Genomic DNA, 16,396 nt, shown 5'->3' with positions numbered 1-16,396 from the left:
AATCAAAAGTATTGAATCACCCAGCAAATGACTCAGATTACATTTGTATCCATACAAATATAAGATTAGTAAAAAATACAGTCAGGAGCAAAACGTGTACAAAGTTAGATTAGAATAGTCATTAAAATAATGTTGTGCTTGAAAAGTTGCTTTCACCTTGCTGACTGACGTCACTGTCACCAAATAAGGTGGGTCAAAACTCAAGGTGCCATACAATACTTTCACTTACATGATGAGAAGCATTCAACAATGACACATTGATCACATAATATCGACACACACACACACACACACACACACACACACACACACACACACACACACACACACACACACACACACACACACACACACACACACACACACACACACACACACACACACAGTATAGTATTGCACATTTAAGTTGGTTCATAATGTCATTTAAGTCAGAAGACTAAGCATTTCACTAATATAACATCTTGAATAACAGAAGTCTCATAGAATTAATACATCATCTACATAATCAGATTGTCCAATCAGAGTATTTATCTTTAGTCTCAACAACACTTTGATTATCTTCTTCACATACCCAGCAAATCAAACTGGGCTGATGGGTTCAGTCTTAATATCACACTTAATATCCAGGGCCTTTTGTTCTTGGTGTGCACATTCTGTCAGGATATGTCTCTGCAGTACAGGAACTGTGTAGTGCTGCCTGATGTGAGACTCACAATAGGAGGCAGAGCAGGTCACACAGGACTTCACAGCTCTGAGTTTCCTCCCAGTGCAGAAATCACAGGCCACGTCTCCAGGACCAGTGTAGCAGTGAGCAGGAGGAACAGGACTGAACTGCTGGAGCTTGTGGACCACTACTGCTAGGGCTGAGTTTGTGTAGAGTGCAGGACAGGAGCTGTATGTGTGTGAGCACTGGGGACAGGCATAGTGTCCTGCATGGTTAGGCTGGGCCCAGTGTGAGGTGATGCACTGCCTGCAGTAACTGTGTCCACAGGGGATGGAGACGGGGTCCTTCAGCACGTCTGTACACACAGAGCAGGTGAAGTGGTCCTTTGTCAGCAGACTGGCAGTCAGGTCACTGTAGAGACATAGGCAGAGACAAAGTAATTTAGGTAGATCCATTGACTTCAGAGACATACTGTAGAGCTGAAGGCAATCTGACCTCTCCTGCTTCAGACTGAAATCTCAACATACTGTTCATATATACTTGTTCAATGGCATCACTTTTGGAAAAATAGAACAACTGAAATAGTGCATTTTTAAATGATGTCACTGGGTCATATGTTTATCATAATACAAAAGGGAGTTGACATTTAAGTATTTTAGATCATGAGGGTTCTATCTACAGGATGAGGTGCATCTACTTCATACTCTCCATGCTACATGTACCCGTCATTTCAGTCTGAAATAGGCAAGGATGAGAGTGAGACCTTGGAACTGAAGAAGTGTATTTATTAAAGGAATATTTCGGTATTTTACACTGTAAGTCTGTTTTCTGTATTGCCTAGCATGACATGAATACCTAACTATTCCTTTAAGAAGAGGAAACTGGTGAAAGAAAAAGTTTTACGTTGATGAAGAGCTGATTCCGTCTAATGTGGAAAAACCTGTGAAGAGTTTAGGCAGGTGGTACAATTCTACATTAAGTGACTGAGAACAGGTTGTGGGTAGGCAACCCATTCCACTGAAACATGGAAACATTTTTGCCTGGCAAGCTTAAGTTGTGGTGCTTACAATTTGGGCTCTTGCCATTCATCAGGTGGCCTTTGTACGGTGTACATTTTAGGACATCCTCAGACTTAGGTGTCAGACTCAGAAAAACATCCGTCATCCTCAGACAAAACTGTCTCAGCGTCAGAAAAAACCTTGTCATCCTCAGACTCAGGTGTCAGACTCAGGAAAACTACCGTCATCTTCAGACAAAACTGCCTCAGCATCAGAAAAACCTTGTCATCCTCAGACAAAACTGTGTCAGCGTCAGAAAAACCTCTCTCATCCTCAGACAAAACTGCGTCAGAAAAACCTCTGTCAGAAAAATCTCTCTCATCCTCAGACAAAACTTTCTCAGCGTCGGAAAAAACTCTTGTCATCCTCAGACAAAACCATGTCAGGAAAACCTCTCTCATCGTCAGACAAAACTTTCTCAGCGTCAGAAAAACCTCTCTAGAACTAGTTAGCTCGGTTCACAGACTAATTAAATTATTCATTCCGTGCCCTATGGAATGATTCATTGGTATCATGCATGATTTTAGACAGAAATACTGTAATCACAATTATATTTGTATGTTTTGTCAGTTTTGTCTGAGGATGACAGAGTTTTTTCTGACGCTGAGAAAGTTTTGTCTGAAGATGAGAGAGGTTTTTCTGACACGGTTTTGTCTGAGGATGACAGAGTTTTTTCCGACGCTGAGACAGTTTTGTCTGACGATGAGAGAGGTTTTTCTGACAGAGGTTTTTCTGACGCAGTTTTGTCTGAGGATGAAAGAGGTTTTTCTGACGCTGAGGCAGTTTTATCTGAGGATGACAGAGGTTTTTCTGAGTCTGACACCTGAGTCTGAGGATGTCCTAAAATGAACACCGTACCTTTGTCTTTATACAAAATTGCTGTATCAAAGGTGGACAAATTTGAGACAATTGTTAACAATACACTGTAGTTAGAAAATGGCTTGGGATGCTACATTTGGCATTACCAATGTGGAGGAGTTCAAATGTGCTAAACCATCCTAGAGATGATGCTTTCACAGTCTAAGGATCCAGTCATGAAGAACACTGCGGCAAACAATTAAAACTGGTCGAGAGTGGAATCCACGAGAAGCAGTGAAGCATGTCCAAGGTACACTGCAACATCGGGATATTGTTGGACAGGTGCTGAATAGTACGGCTTGGACTTAGTACTAGTTTGGAAGCATAGGGCAACTCCACAGCGCAGGACAAGAGACAGGTGGTGACCAGCTTTGTTTGCGAACATGAAAACCAAACTAGACGTTCAACAACTGTATCTGAAGTGAAGCAAGGACAACGGATCAACTGGCGTGGTGTTGACAAGAAGATCACTGGCTCTTTGCCGTTGCGGTCAAGCTGCAGGGTTAGTAACCCGGAGACCCAAGCTCAAGTCCAGGTGGGGTCTCTGCTACAGGGACCCTGAGAGAAATTCTTCTGTAGGGCAGCTTTAACTAACCAATTCTTTCACTCACCTTGAATCAGGTGTAGATTCTCCTTTGAAGTTTAGCGGCTGGTCTACTGACTTTAGAGACACACAGTTTGGTGCAGGTGAATCTGAACTCTCCAGTTTTAACCTGAAATCAGATCATATTGAGCATTTATACAAGGGCTATGTACAGTACTTCCTCTTACCTCAGGGGTGTTTTTGTTTCTTTACTTTTGTTTTCTTTTAAATATGCAGTAAAACAATTCTGTCACAGTCATCAAGAAAATGTAGGGGACAATGTTCAGTAAGTTACAGTTTTCTAGTGGACTGATTGATATACTGTAGATAGATACAGTATATAGCAAGATAGACAGATTCCTTTGGGATACATTTGTCTATTTACAGTAGCTATCGATCTGTCTTTCTGTCAGTCTTTCAAGGAGCTGCTTTAACGGGCCAATTCTTTCTCTCACCTTGAATCAGGTGTAGATTCTCCTGTGAAGTTTAGTGGCTGGTCTATTGACTTTAGAGATACACGGCTTGGTGCAGGTGAATCTGAACTCTCCAGTTTCAACCTAAAATCAGATCATATTGAACATGTATAATACAAGACCTTTGTACTATACTTCCTCTTTCCTCAGGGATATTTGCAACAGAATCATTTTTATTGCATATTAAAATGAAAGGAAAACACAGTCATCAAGAAAATGTAGGAGACAATGTTCAGTAGGATGCAATTTTTCAAGTGGATTTAAAAAAAAAGCTGTTACAATGTCACAAACATCTTCAAACACACTGTATATCTCTGTACATCTCTAGGCCCTGGACAGATTCATCCCAAAGGAAACACAATTAAATCCAAAGCCATACATCAATCAACTCTTACCAAGGCGACAACACGTATGCTATAGCCTGAGTGAGTGGCATAGCATCGTCTGCAATAGCATTAAGCAACTTTGGCTATCGGTTAGGATCATTAACCCCTGCACCTATGGGCATACAGGTGATGGGAGCATAGACTGTATCAAATCGAAATGGGAAAGAGCTGGCTGTGCAAACAGATTCAACAGGAATTTGCAGCTCTCTTTCTACAAACTATCATCAATGCATTCCCTCTATGTTGTCTCCATGTTATGTTTATGGTGTGTTACAGAGACCTGGGGTTCTATGTCATTTTCTCTCAGGTTACTAATACAATACATGTTCTGCTGTGAGGATGGGTACTAGAAACATACTGAATTGGTCTTTTTTATTCTAGCAAGTAACATTGACACACAGAAAGAGAGGCAGTCAATCTCGACACATGTAACAATGCATGTTTCACATAGTACCACAATACATATTTACAGTGCTAACAGAAAATTGCACTTTTCAACGGTAGGGGACCCAGAGAGCAATTCTTCTTTGTGGCAGCTTTAACAGACCAATTATTTCACTCACCTTGAATCAGGTGTAGATTCTCCTTTGAAGTTTAGTGGCTGGTCAACTGACTTTAGAGACACACAGCTTGGTGCAGGTGAATCTGAACTCTCCAGTTTCAACCTGAAATCACAGCATATAAAACAGTTCTGTCACAAACACATTCAGGTAAAAGGAAGTACATATCTCTTGTATTAGAAATGTTCCATTGCAGATTGAAAATAGAAAAGTAAAGAAACAAAGTCATCAAGAAAATGTAAGGGACAATGTTCAGTAGGTCACAGTTTTCTGGTGGATTAATAGATAGATACATACGTAGATATATAGATACATTTATTTGGGATACATTTGTCTGTCTGTCTTTCAAGGAGCTGCTTTAACTAACCAATTATTTCACTCACCTTAAATCAGGTGTAGATTCTCCTTTGAAGTTTAGTGGCTGGTCTATGGACTTTAGAGACACACAGCTTGGTGCAGGTGAATCTGAACTCTCCAGTTTAAACCTGAAATCGGAGCATGTTGAACATTTAAAATACAAGAGCTATGTACTTCCTCTTACCTTGGGGATGTTTGTGACAGAATTGTTTTATTACATATTGAAAAAAAAGGAAAGTTCACATGGTCATCAAGAAAATGTAAGGAACAATGCTCAGTAGGTTGCAGTTTTCTGGTGGATTAAACAACAGCTGCTGTAACAATAACACAAACATCTTCAAACACACTGTACATCTCTACCATCCAAATCAATGGAAAGATGGCTGGATTGGTGGCTAGACAGACATAGCCTATACATTGATTGACTGGTAGTTTAGTTTATTAAGAGTATTTCTGTCTGGGACCACGTACAAAATGCATTAATCACATAAAGAGAAGAAATGCTTTTTACCAGATTTAGCAAAAAGCTAATTTCATCACATCATAGTGTCGTAGAGGGCTCCTTCTGGGTCCAATGAATTGATGGCTCAACCACGATAGCACTTTAAGTGCAAAGGTTTTTTTATTTTTAGCCGTGCAAAAAACAGTGCCACCAATAGGGTGAGAATTATCCACTTGACAAATAAAAAAAATATATAGTAACTATGTTACAAACTTGCAATACGCTCTCAGTCAATCACATCAACCTACTTCGCTTAGGTCTCTGTATACTCTAACTCATCAGGCCTACCCTGCCTGCTTTTAACCCCGTAACCCTGCCCCCATTGTCCCAACTAAAACATACAGGGGTGTTACATAATTCATCACATTTACATTACAGGATAAAAACACACATATTATTTCAAATAGCAATCACACAACATGAAAAGTATTTTTCCTAGCAAATGCATTATAAATAAATACAGTTCACATCTTCACATTTGACATATGCTTTAACCTGGCTTATCACACTCGTTATTTCCCCCTTCCCCATGAGCTCATCCTAATTGCCACTTTCGCGGGACAATGTCGTTAAAACAGTCACTGTGCCTCCAGTCTGGTTTGTCCCGGAGCAGCACCCATACCCAGGAAGTGGACGCACGTAACTAACAGAGCAAAACATACCGGCGGCTGCCCGGCTACAACGATATGCTAAGTACCACAAGACAACACAACTTAACACTCAAACGCTCAATAAAGTATAGCTTGTTTAAATACTTATTGTCTGATTATTCGTAGGGGAAACATGATAGTGGGTATTATATTGTGTGAGATGGTGCGTGTGTGCGTGTTTGAGCAACAGGCATGATAAACCGCTAACAGTGCGTGCACTCACTGCCGCGGCTAACATACCACAGTGGGTAAGGGACGTTATGAGGGAAAGCTGCCGTTCTCCGTGACAGAGCCCTCTGTCACATTTCCCTCCTCCTCTACCAGATTGGCGAGGATCGGCAATCGGGAAAGGTAGTCTGCCATAACGTTCTGCTTTCCTGCTTTGTGTCTTATGTTGAACCTAAAAGGTTGGAGTGCCAAGTACCACCGTGTCACCCTAGCATTCCGGTCCTTCATTGATTGGATCCAAGTCAGGGCCCGATGATCTGTGTCTAAGTCAAACTCCCTCCCGAGCAGATAATAGCGCAGGCTGTCCAGGGCCCATTTCATGGCCAGGCACTCCTTCTCTATAGTCGAATACCTGGTCTCCCGTGGCAGCATCTTCCGACTCAGGTACAACACCGGTCTTTCCTCACCAGGCTCTCCTTGCGCCAGCACAGCCCCGAGCCCGACAGCAGAGGCGTCTACCTGGACCAGGAACCGTTGGGTGAAATCCGGACTCTGCAAGACAGGTGAAGAGCACATGCGGGTCTTCAACATGGCAAACGCTTGGTCACAGTCCTTGGTCCATTTCACCGGATTCATGGCGGCTTTGGTCGTGAGATCTGTGAGGGGGGTAGCGATGGTTGCAAAATCCGGGATGAATCTTCTGTACCAGCCTATGAGGCCTAGGAAGGATCTGACCTGCTTCTTTGTGTGAGGCCGAGGACTGTTGCGGATGGCCTCCAGCTTATCCACCTGTGGTCGGATCTGTCCTCCGCCTAGATGGTATCCCAGGTACTGCGCCTCACTCCTGGCCCAGTCACACTTCCGCTGGTTCAAACTCAAGCCGGCATCATGGATTTGGCTTAGGACACGTTGCAGATGTTGGAGGTGATTGGCCCAGGTGTTGCTAAAGATGACCACATCATCAAGGTAGGCGGCACAGCAATCCTCACATCCCTGAAGGACGCGGTCCATGAGCCGCTGGAAGGAGGCGGGGGCTCCATGAAGTCCAAAGGGCATTACCGTAAACTGGTATAGGCCCAACGGAGTCTGAAAAGCAGTGTACTCACGGGACTTCTCCTCCAGCGGTACTTGCCAGTATCCCTTACAGAGGTCTAAGGTGGTGATGAACTTGGCCCGGCCGATCCTCTCAATCAGGTCATCTATCCTGGGCATGGGATATGCATCGAACCTTGACACCGCGTTGAGTTTGCGGAAATCCATGCAGACCCGGAGTGTGCCGTCTTTTTTGGGCACGATGACCACGGGGCTGCACCACTCACTGCTGGAGGCCTCGATGACTCCCAGCTGTTTCATGGTCTCCACCTCCTCTCTCAATGGCTCGAGCAGCCTCTCAGGAACACGGTAGGGTCTTTGCCGGATGGGAGTCAACTCCTTCAGGTGTATGACATGCTGCAACACCGTTGTCTTCCCGGGTCTTTCCTGGAACAGGCCTGGGTACTTCCCGAACACTTGCTGCAAGTCGCCTTGTTGGTCCACACTCAGGTGACCTAGATCCACTGGACTCTGCCCTTGCCAGGCTCTAAGGTCACAGGGGCCTTCGTCTTCCTCCACCTTCCTCACCATCAACGCCTTGACTGGACTCTCTTGCCGCTCTTTCCATTCCTTTATCAGATTGACGTGATACGTTTGCTTCTGCTTGCCACGGTCAGGGTGATGGACTTCATAAGTGACCGGCCCCATCTTCCTGGTGATGGTATACGGTCCCTGCCATTTTGCCAGAAGTTTACTTGTTGAGGAGGGCAGGAGTAGTAGGACCCTTTGACCCGGCTGGTACTCCCTCCGTCGAGCATGTGCGTCATACCAGCGTTTCTGGTTTTGCTGCGCCTTCTTCAAGTTCTCCTGGGCCTCCTCTCGGTACTGCTCTAGCCGGTCCCGCATCTGCAAAACATAATGCACCACTCCCATGTTACCTGGACCGCTGGCGGGTATCTCCCAGCTTCTCTTCAGGAGGTCCAATGGACCCTGTACAGACCACCCATACAGCAGCTCAAACGGGGAAAACCCAGTTGAAGCCTGTGGCACCTCTCGATAGGCAAAGAGTACGAAGGGCAACCACTTATCCCAATCCTTCCCAGTATCACTGACAAATTTGCGCAGCATGTTTTTCAGAGTCTGGTTAAATCGTTCCACCAAACCATCTGTTTGCGGGTGGTATGGTGTTGTTCGGATAGCAGTAATGCCCAGCTGATGGTGAAGCTGTTTCATTAGGCGCGATGTGAAATTTGTCCCCTGGTCGGTGAGGATTTCCTCGGGGAATCCTACCCGAGAGAAAAGCTGAACCAGTGCGCTAATGATCTTTGGTGTGGTGATGGAGCGCAAGGGGAAGGCCTCTGGATACCTAGTGGCATAGTCACAGATAACCAGTATATACTGGTACCCTGACTGACTCTTCTCCAAGGGGCCTACAATATCCATAGCGATGCGCTGGAAGGGAGTTGTGATCACAGGCAGAGGGTAAAGTGGGGCTCTGTCAGATTTTCGAACAGCACTGGTCTGTTGGCATGTGGGGCAAGTGTTGCAAAATGTCTGGACATCAGTGTACATGGAGGGCCAGTAAAAACGTGAGCTGATTCTCTGGTATGTTTTCTGATGAGCTAAGTGACCGGCCCATGGAATGGTATGTGCTAGCTCTAACACCATAAGTCTACAGCTCTTGGGTACAACTAGTCTGAGTTTGTCCCCATCTTTAATGTACAGCACACCACCCTCCATACACAGCTCCTCCCCACAATGATTAACAACTTTAATCTCCCCTGTCCCTTTCATCTTAGCAAACAGTGGTTGCAATGTTTTGTCTTGTGCTTGGAGATTTGCTATGTCCTCAGGTATATCCAAGTTTGACACCTTTAGGCCAGTTACCTCTGGCTCTACAAGGGGTCTCCCTAGATATTTCTCCAAACGCCGTTGACGGCGAAGTTTTCTTGGGCCTTTAGTTCCGCCATCCAGCAGACTATCGCAAAAGTCTGGGAGTGGCTGCAAACCAGCTTTCGCTTGGGCCCGCGTTAGCACAGCCCCAGCAACATTGTTAGCCACAGGTTCGGACAAATCACATGGCAATGACAAACAAATCACGTAGTACAGGCATATCTCTTCCCAATATCATGTCTACGGGCAAATCGTCAACCACCCCAACATTCAGCAGATACATTTGATCATTCACAGTCACAGTAACCTCTGCCATAGGATACCACTTTTGATCCCCATGTACACATTGCACCAATGTGGTGTGGCTATATACAACACTGCCCTCTGGAACATAGCATGACTTAATAAGTGACATTACACTCCCCGTGTCCAACAGTGCTTGTAAGACTTGACCATTCACCATTACATTATAGCATACAGTAGCATCATTGTCTCTCTGTTGTGTGTCCTCTTCCCTAGGCACATAGCAGTAGCCACTGAGCTTTGGCTTTCTTGCTGGACACAACGATGCTTTGTGGCCCGGCTGCTGACAATAAAAACAGATTAGTCCCTTACCAGTTCCAGGCGTATCCCGGTCTCTGCCCGTCTCTCTCCTTCTGCTCTCCCAGCCGCCAGTGTTGGGTCCAGTGCTGGGTCCAGTGCTGGGCTTGTCTCTGCCATCACGGGTACCTCGCGGCAAAGATGAGAAGTGGCGTGGTGGAGCCCCTTTACGTGCATTGAGGTACTGCTGGGCAAGCTTGGCTGCAGCCTGGCCGTCTTCTGGCTCGTGTTCTTTCACCCACATCCGAATGTCTGTCGGAAACACCCGCAACAGCTGCTCCAGAACGATGGCTTCTCCGATGTCCTCTTTGCTGTGCTGCGCTGGCTGTATCCACCGTCTGTAGAGCCCCTTGAGTCGTTGGTAAGACTCTGTAGGTGTCTCTCCCGGTGGTATGGCTGTCTCCCGGAACCGCTGGCGGTAGGTCTCAGGAGAGATGTCGAATCTCTGCAACAGCGCCTCCCTCAGGTCATAGTAGCTGTCTGCCTGATCTTCCTCCATCGCTGAGTAGGCTTCCAGGGCTCGTCCGGTCAGCAAGGGCACAAGTCGACAGGCCCACTCATCTGTTGGCCACCGCCAGGTGCGGGCTATGCGTTCAAAGCGGAGGAGGTAGTTTTCTATGTCCTCCCCCTGCTGGTACACTGGTATCTTTGGGTCACGCACACGCCCCCTCTCCATAGATACTCTACGAGGGTTATGGGGCTCATATAACAGTTCTGGCTGGTACGGCAGAAAGTCATCCTCAGCTCGACCTACACCAGCAGAGGGCCCCGATGACTCATGAAACAGGTATGACCGGGAGGGTAGGCCATCATACCTCCCCATGGCTCCCTCTGACTGCCGTGCTGCTGCAGTTGACACTCTGGGCCCCTGGCTGGCTGGCGCCTGCTGCCGCTGTGGTTCTGGTGCCACACCTGGTCCTCTGGCTGGCCGTAGACTCTCCCGTAGCTCGCTCAGGAACCCTTCTTCTCGTCGCTGCTGTTCTTCCATAAAACTCCTCATCATCCCAAAGAACTCCGCATTTTGGCCAGTTGTTATCGGTTGCGTTGGTCGGCCATCTTTTCCCTTGTCGTCTTCTTCGTCTGTGGTAACTGTCTCTTTTTCTTCCTCTGGATCAGTCTGGGATCGGAGGCTTCTCTTACCCTTGGTAGTGGCTTTTGCTCGGCCTTTGCGGTTAGCCATCCCACCGCTGCCACCAAATGTCGTAGAGGGCTCCTTCTGGGTCCAATGAATTGATGGCTCAACCACGATAGCACTTTAAGTGCAAAGGTTTTTTTATTTTTAGCCGTGCAAAAAACAGTGCCACCAATAGGGTGAGAATTATCCACTTGACAAATAAAAAAAAAATATAGTAACTATGTTACAAACTTGCAATACGCTCTCAGTCAATCACATCAACCTACTTCGCTTAGGTCTCTGTATACTCTAACTCATCAGGCCTACCCTGCCTGCTTTTAACCCCGTAACCCTGCCCCCATTGTCCCAACTAAAACATACAGGGGTGTTACATAATTCATCACATTTACATTACAGGATAAAAACACACATATTATTTCAAATAGCAATCACACAACATGAAAAGTATTTTTCCTAGCAAATGCATTATAAATAAATACAGTTCACATCTTCACATTTGACATATGCTTTAACCTGGCTTATCACACTCGTTATTTCCCCCTTCCCCATGAGCTCATCCTAATTGCCACTTTCGCGGGACAATGTCGTTAAAACAGTCACTGTGCCTCCAGTCTGGTTTGTCCCGGAGCAGCACCCATACCCAGGAAGTGGACGCACGTAACTAACAGAGCAAAACATACCGGCGGCTGCCCGGCTACAACGATACGCTAAGTACCACAAGACAACACAACTTAACACTCAAACGCTCAATAAAGTATAGCTTGTTTAAATACTTATTGTCTGATTATTCGTAGGGGAAACATGATAGTGGGTATTATATTGTGTGAGATGGTGCGTGTGTGCGTGTTTGAGCAACAGGCATGATAAACCGCTAACAGTGCGTGCACTCACTGCCGCGGCTAACATACCACAGTGGGTAAGGGACGTTATGAGGGAAAGCTGCCGTTCTCCGTGACAGAGCCCTCTGTCACACATAGATTCACCACAAAACAAAACTATAGAAGACAATGAAATCCAAAATAATTTTGACAGTACATCAACTGTTACCAAGGCGAACAACATGTATGCTATAGCCTGAGTGAGTGGCATAGCATCGCCTGCAATAGTATTAAGCAACTTTGGCTATCGGTTTGGATCATTAACCCCTGAACCTATGGGCATTCAGGTGATGGGAGCATAGACTGTATCAAATTGAAATGGGAATGAGTTGGCTGTGCAAACAGATTCAACAGTAATTTGCTGCTCTATTTCTACAAACTGCCACCAATGCATTCCCTCTATGTTGTCTCCATGTTATGTTTATGGAGTGTTACAGAGACCTGGGGTTCTATGTACAATACATGTTGTGATGTTGGGTATTAGAAACATACTGAATTGGTATTTTTAAATTCTAGATGCAGAAAGTGGCAAGGAACATTAACACCCAGCAAGGGAGGCAGAGAATCTCAACACACGAAACAAATGCATGTTTCGCATAATACCGCAATTCATATTTACAGTGCTAACTGGCAATTGCACTTTTCAACAGAAGGGGACTCAGAGAGCATGGCTGCTTTAATGGACCAACTCCTTCACTCACCTTGAATCAGGTGTAGATTCTCCTTTGAAGTTTAGTGGCTGGTCTACTGACTTTAGAGACACACAGCTTGGTGCAGGTGAATCTGACCCCTCCAGTTTTAACCTGAAATCACAGCATAAAAAACAATTCTGTCACAAACACCCGGAGGTAAGAGGAAGTACATATCTCTTGTATTAGAAATGTTCCACTGATGATTGAAAATAAAAGTAAGAAACAAAGTCATCAAGAAAATGTAAGGGATAATGTTCAGTAGGTCTCAGTTTTCTTACCCAAGCTCAAGTCCAGGTGGGGTCTTTGCTACAGGGACCCTGAGAGAAATTCTTCTTTAGGGCAGCTTTATCTAACCAATTCTTTCACTCACCTTGAATCAGGTGTAGATTCTCCTTTGAAGTTCGGTGGCTGGTCTACTGACTTTAGAGATACACGGCTTGGTGCAGGTGAATATGAACTCTCCGGTTTCAACCTAAAATCACAGCATATAAAACAATTCTGTCACAAACACCCTGAGGTAAAAGGACGTACTTATCTCTTGTATTAGAAATGTTCCATTGCAGATTGAAAATAAAAGAAACAAAGTCATCGAGAAAATGTAAGGGACAAAGTTCAGTAGGTCACAGTTTTCTGGTGGATTAATAGATAAATACTGTACATAGATATTATATCACTCACCTTAAATCAGGTATAGATTCTCCTTTGAAGTTTAGTGGCTGGTCTATTGACTTTAGAGACACACAGCTTGGTGCAGGTGAATCTGACCCATCCAGTTTCAACCTGAAATCACAGCATAAAAAACAATTCTGTCACAAACACCCGGAGGTAAGAGGAAGTACATATCTCTTGTATTAGAAATGTTCCACTGATGATTGAAAATAAAAGTAAGAAACAAAGTCATCAAGAAAATGTAAGGGATAATGTTCAGTAGGTCTCAGTTTTCTTACCCAAGCTCAAGTCCAGGTGGGGTCTTTGCTACAGGGACCCTGAGAGAAATTCTTCTTTAGGGCAGCTTTAACTAACAAATTATTTCCCTCACCTTGAATCAGGTGTAGATTCTCCTTTGAAGTTCAGTGGCTGGTCTACTGACTTTAGAGATACACGGCTTGGTGCAGGTGAATATGAACTCTCCGGTTTCAACCTGAAATCACAGCATATAAAACAATTCTGTCACAAACACCCTGAGGTAAAAGGACGTACTTATCTCTTGTATTAGAAATGTTCCATTGCAGATTGAAAATAAAAGAAACAAAGTCATCGAGAAAATGTAAGGGACAAAGTTCAGTAGGTCACAGTTTTCTGGTGGATTAATAGATAAATACTGTACATAGATATTATATCACTCACCTTAAATCAGGTATAGATTCTCCTTTGAAGTTTAGTGGCTGGTCTATTGACTTTAGAGACACACAGCTTGGTGCAGGTGAATCTGACCCATCCAGTTTCAACCTGAAATCACAGCATAAAAAACAATTCTGTCACAAACACCCGGAGGTAAGAGGAAGTACATATCTCTTGTATTAGAAATGTTCCACTGATGATTGAAAATAAAAGTAAGAAACAAAGTCATCAAGAAAATGTAAGGGATAATGTTCAGTAGGTCTCAGTTTTCTTACCCAAGCTCAAGTCCAGGTGGGGTCTTTGCTACAGGGACCCTGAGAGAAATTCTTCTTTAGGGCAGCTTTAACTAACAAATTATTTCCCTCACCTTGAATCAGGTGTAGATTCTCCTTTGAAGTTCAGTGGCTGGTCTACTGACTTTAGAGATACACGGCTTGGTGCAGGTGAATATGAACTCTCCGGTTTCAACCTGAAATCACAGCATATAAAACAATTCTGTCACAAACACCCTGAGGTAAAAGGACGTACTTATCTCTTGTATTAGAAATGTTCCATTGCAGATTGAAAATAAAGAAACAAAGTCATCGAGAAAATGTAAGGGACAATGTTCAGTAGGTCACAGTTTTCTGGTGGATTACAGTAATACTGTAGATAAATGCTGTACATAGATATTATATCACTCACCTTAAATCAGGTATAGATTCTCCTTTGAAATTTAGTGGCTGGTCTATTGACTTTAGAGACACACAGCTTGGTGCAGGTGAATCTGAACTCTCCAGTTTCAACCTGAAATAAGAGCATATAAAACAGTACTGTCATAAACACCCTGAGGTAAGAGGAAGTACATATCTCTTGTATTAGAAATGTTCAATTGCACATTGAAAATAACAAAGTAAAGAAACACAATCATCAAGAAAATGTAAGGGACAATGTATAGTAGGTTGCTGTTTACTGGTGGATTAATAGTATATAGATAGATTTGTGATCAGGATAGCTGTGCGGTGTGGTGGAAAGCAGGAAGGCTGCACCGGATAAGATGCCAAATGAGGGTTTTCCTTGTTTATTCAGCAAAAAGGTGTAATAAAGAATAAATGCTTAATCAATAATATAACTCATAATAGAAAACCAAAACAAAATACTGGTCATAGACCGGACCCAATAATAAACTCAGAATTATTCCACAATCAAAGCACTGCTGAGTCTATGGTGCTCTCCACAGCTCAACAAAACATAGACTGCCTAACCATTCTGAAACTCAGACTTTCAGTAGCCCAGCAGCAACCATTACTCCAAACAAATAAATTATGTAACAACCATGGCATTTGTCAATAAACAATTGCTACACATGTACATTCGTTAAACAAGACTTATAATGACATTATAATTCCATAATGTCCCTTATTTCCCACCAAACAATTAATTGAAAATTACACCGGCAAAGTCCCCTTCTCACTTTAAGTATGTGGTATGGTATGCGTAACACAAAGTTTTTTGAGTAAGACTGTGAACGAGAGTGTCTCAGTGTAGGCCTAAAATTGAACTGATTTGACGATGTGATTTCAGAGTTGACAGAAGGTGCAAAGCAATTGAGAGAAAAAACAAACTGTATTCATATTAATTATTGAACCTGAGAGCAGTTCCAATGCTGGGCATGTTTTGTCCCATTTCTCAAATCAGTGAAATGTCTTTTCACTGAAAGTATTTTTCACAGAAAAAATGGTTTGCATACAAGTACCTTTTCTCTGGAATGGTCTGATCAGGCGCTACCTCTCCCTTTATCTTGGGTCTGAAAAGTATTTTAGATTGTATCGTTAATTTGGGTACAATGGGATTAATGTACAACATCCAAACAGTGCAACTAAAATAAAGCAAAATACTAATTTCAGACAGCTTTGACAAGCAGAGCCTGATTCCTGGCTGTTCTGGTCATTTCTGTAATAAGAATATTTTTTAAGTGCTCAATCACTTGGCGTAACAATAAACAGAATAATGTAGATAACAACAAGTGTAGTTAGTATTCAAGTTATCCATTAAGCCTGTGATGACAGATCAGATCAGATCAGATTAGCCCTTAAATTACATTGCAAATAAAATTAAAATAATCTGTCAGAAAAATTACAATAATATATTCTCCCTATACCCAGAATTCACTTTAAATCAGATGCTTAAATTATCCTCAAAGTTTCTTTTGGTTTCTAGATAGATTTAATGTAAGGACATGGCACAGTTAAAGTTGTTGGGCCAGTTACCTTTGGTCCAGATAACCATGCTGAATCCTTAAATCTGCATCAGAAGACTGTTCAGAGGACTGCTGAAAAGAGAGGACACTTCAGTGTGAGCACCAGGCATTAGCTAGCCTGGATGCCAGACGAAGTTTAGCCCCGCCTCCATTCTTTTTCTGCAGGGAACTTCGGTCTGGCACTGCTCCATTCAGCTGCTATTATTCGAGATACAGATCTGTTCGGACCAATCACATTGTCAGGGCGGGCTTTACGTGATGATTGACAGATGAACAGCAGTGACGTTCACGGCTGCATGCATCCTCGTTCGACGAGTTGGGTGTGAG

General features: G+C 43.7%; 1 protein-coding gene across 1 annotated transcript in view; it reads right to left on the bottom strand.

Moving 5' to 3' along the window:
• Positions 1-354: 354 nt before the first annotated feature.
• LOC134089400 (uncharacterized) overlaps positions 355-16,396 on the bottom strand; it is a 45,590-nt gene continuing 29,548 nt past the window's right edge. The window contains exons 11-24 of the mRNA XM_062543842.1: positions 16,080-16,141; positions 15,566-15,616; positions 14,515-14,616; positions 14,198-14,299; positions 13,837-13,938; positions 13,529-13,630; positions 13,168-13,269; positions 12,860-12,961; positions 12,499-12,600; positions 4,966-5,067; positions 4,586-4,687; positions 3,619-3,720; positions 3,192-3,293; positions 355-1,075 (exon numbers count right to left, since the gene is read on the bottom strand). Coding sequence (XP_062399826.1) covers positions 580-1,075; positions 3,192-3,293; positions 3,619-3,720; positions 4,586-4,687; positions 4,966-5,067; positions 12,499-12,600; positions 12,860-12,961; positions 13,168-13,269; positions 13,529-13,630; positions 13,837-13,938; positions 14,198-14,299; positions 14,515-14,616; positions 15,566-15,616; positions 16,080-16,141 — 1,731 coding nt within the window. The 3' untranslated portion in view covers positions 355-579. The remainder of the gene's footprint in view (positions 1,076-3,191; positions 3,294-3,618; positions 3,721-4,585; positions 4,688-4,965; positions 5,068-12,498; positions 12,601-12,859; positions 12,962-13,167; positions 13,270-13,528; positions 13,631-13,836; positions 13,939-14,197; positions 14,300-14,514; positions 14,617-15,565; positions 15,617-16,079; positions 16,142-16,396) is intronic.

The sequence above is a fragment of the Sardina pilchardus genome, chromosome 8 (assembly GCF_963854185.1).
Source record: "Sardina pilchardus chromosome 8, fSarPil1.1, whole genome shotgun sequence".
NCBI classification, from domain to species: Eukaryota; Metazoa; Chordata; class Actinopteri; order Clupeiformes; family Clupeidae; genus Sardina; species Sardina pilchardus.
The sequence above is the reverse complement of the archived record's forward strand: the minus strand, read 5'-3'. Positions and strand labels throughout refer to the sequence as shown.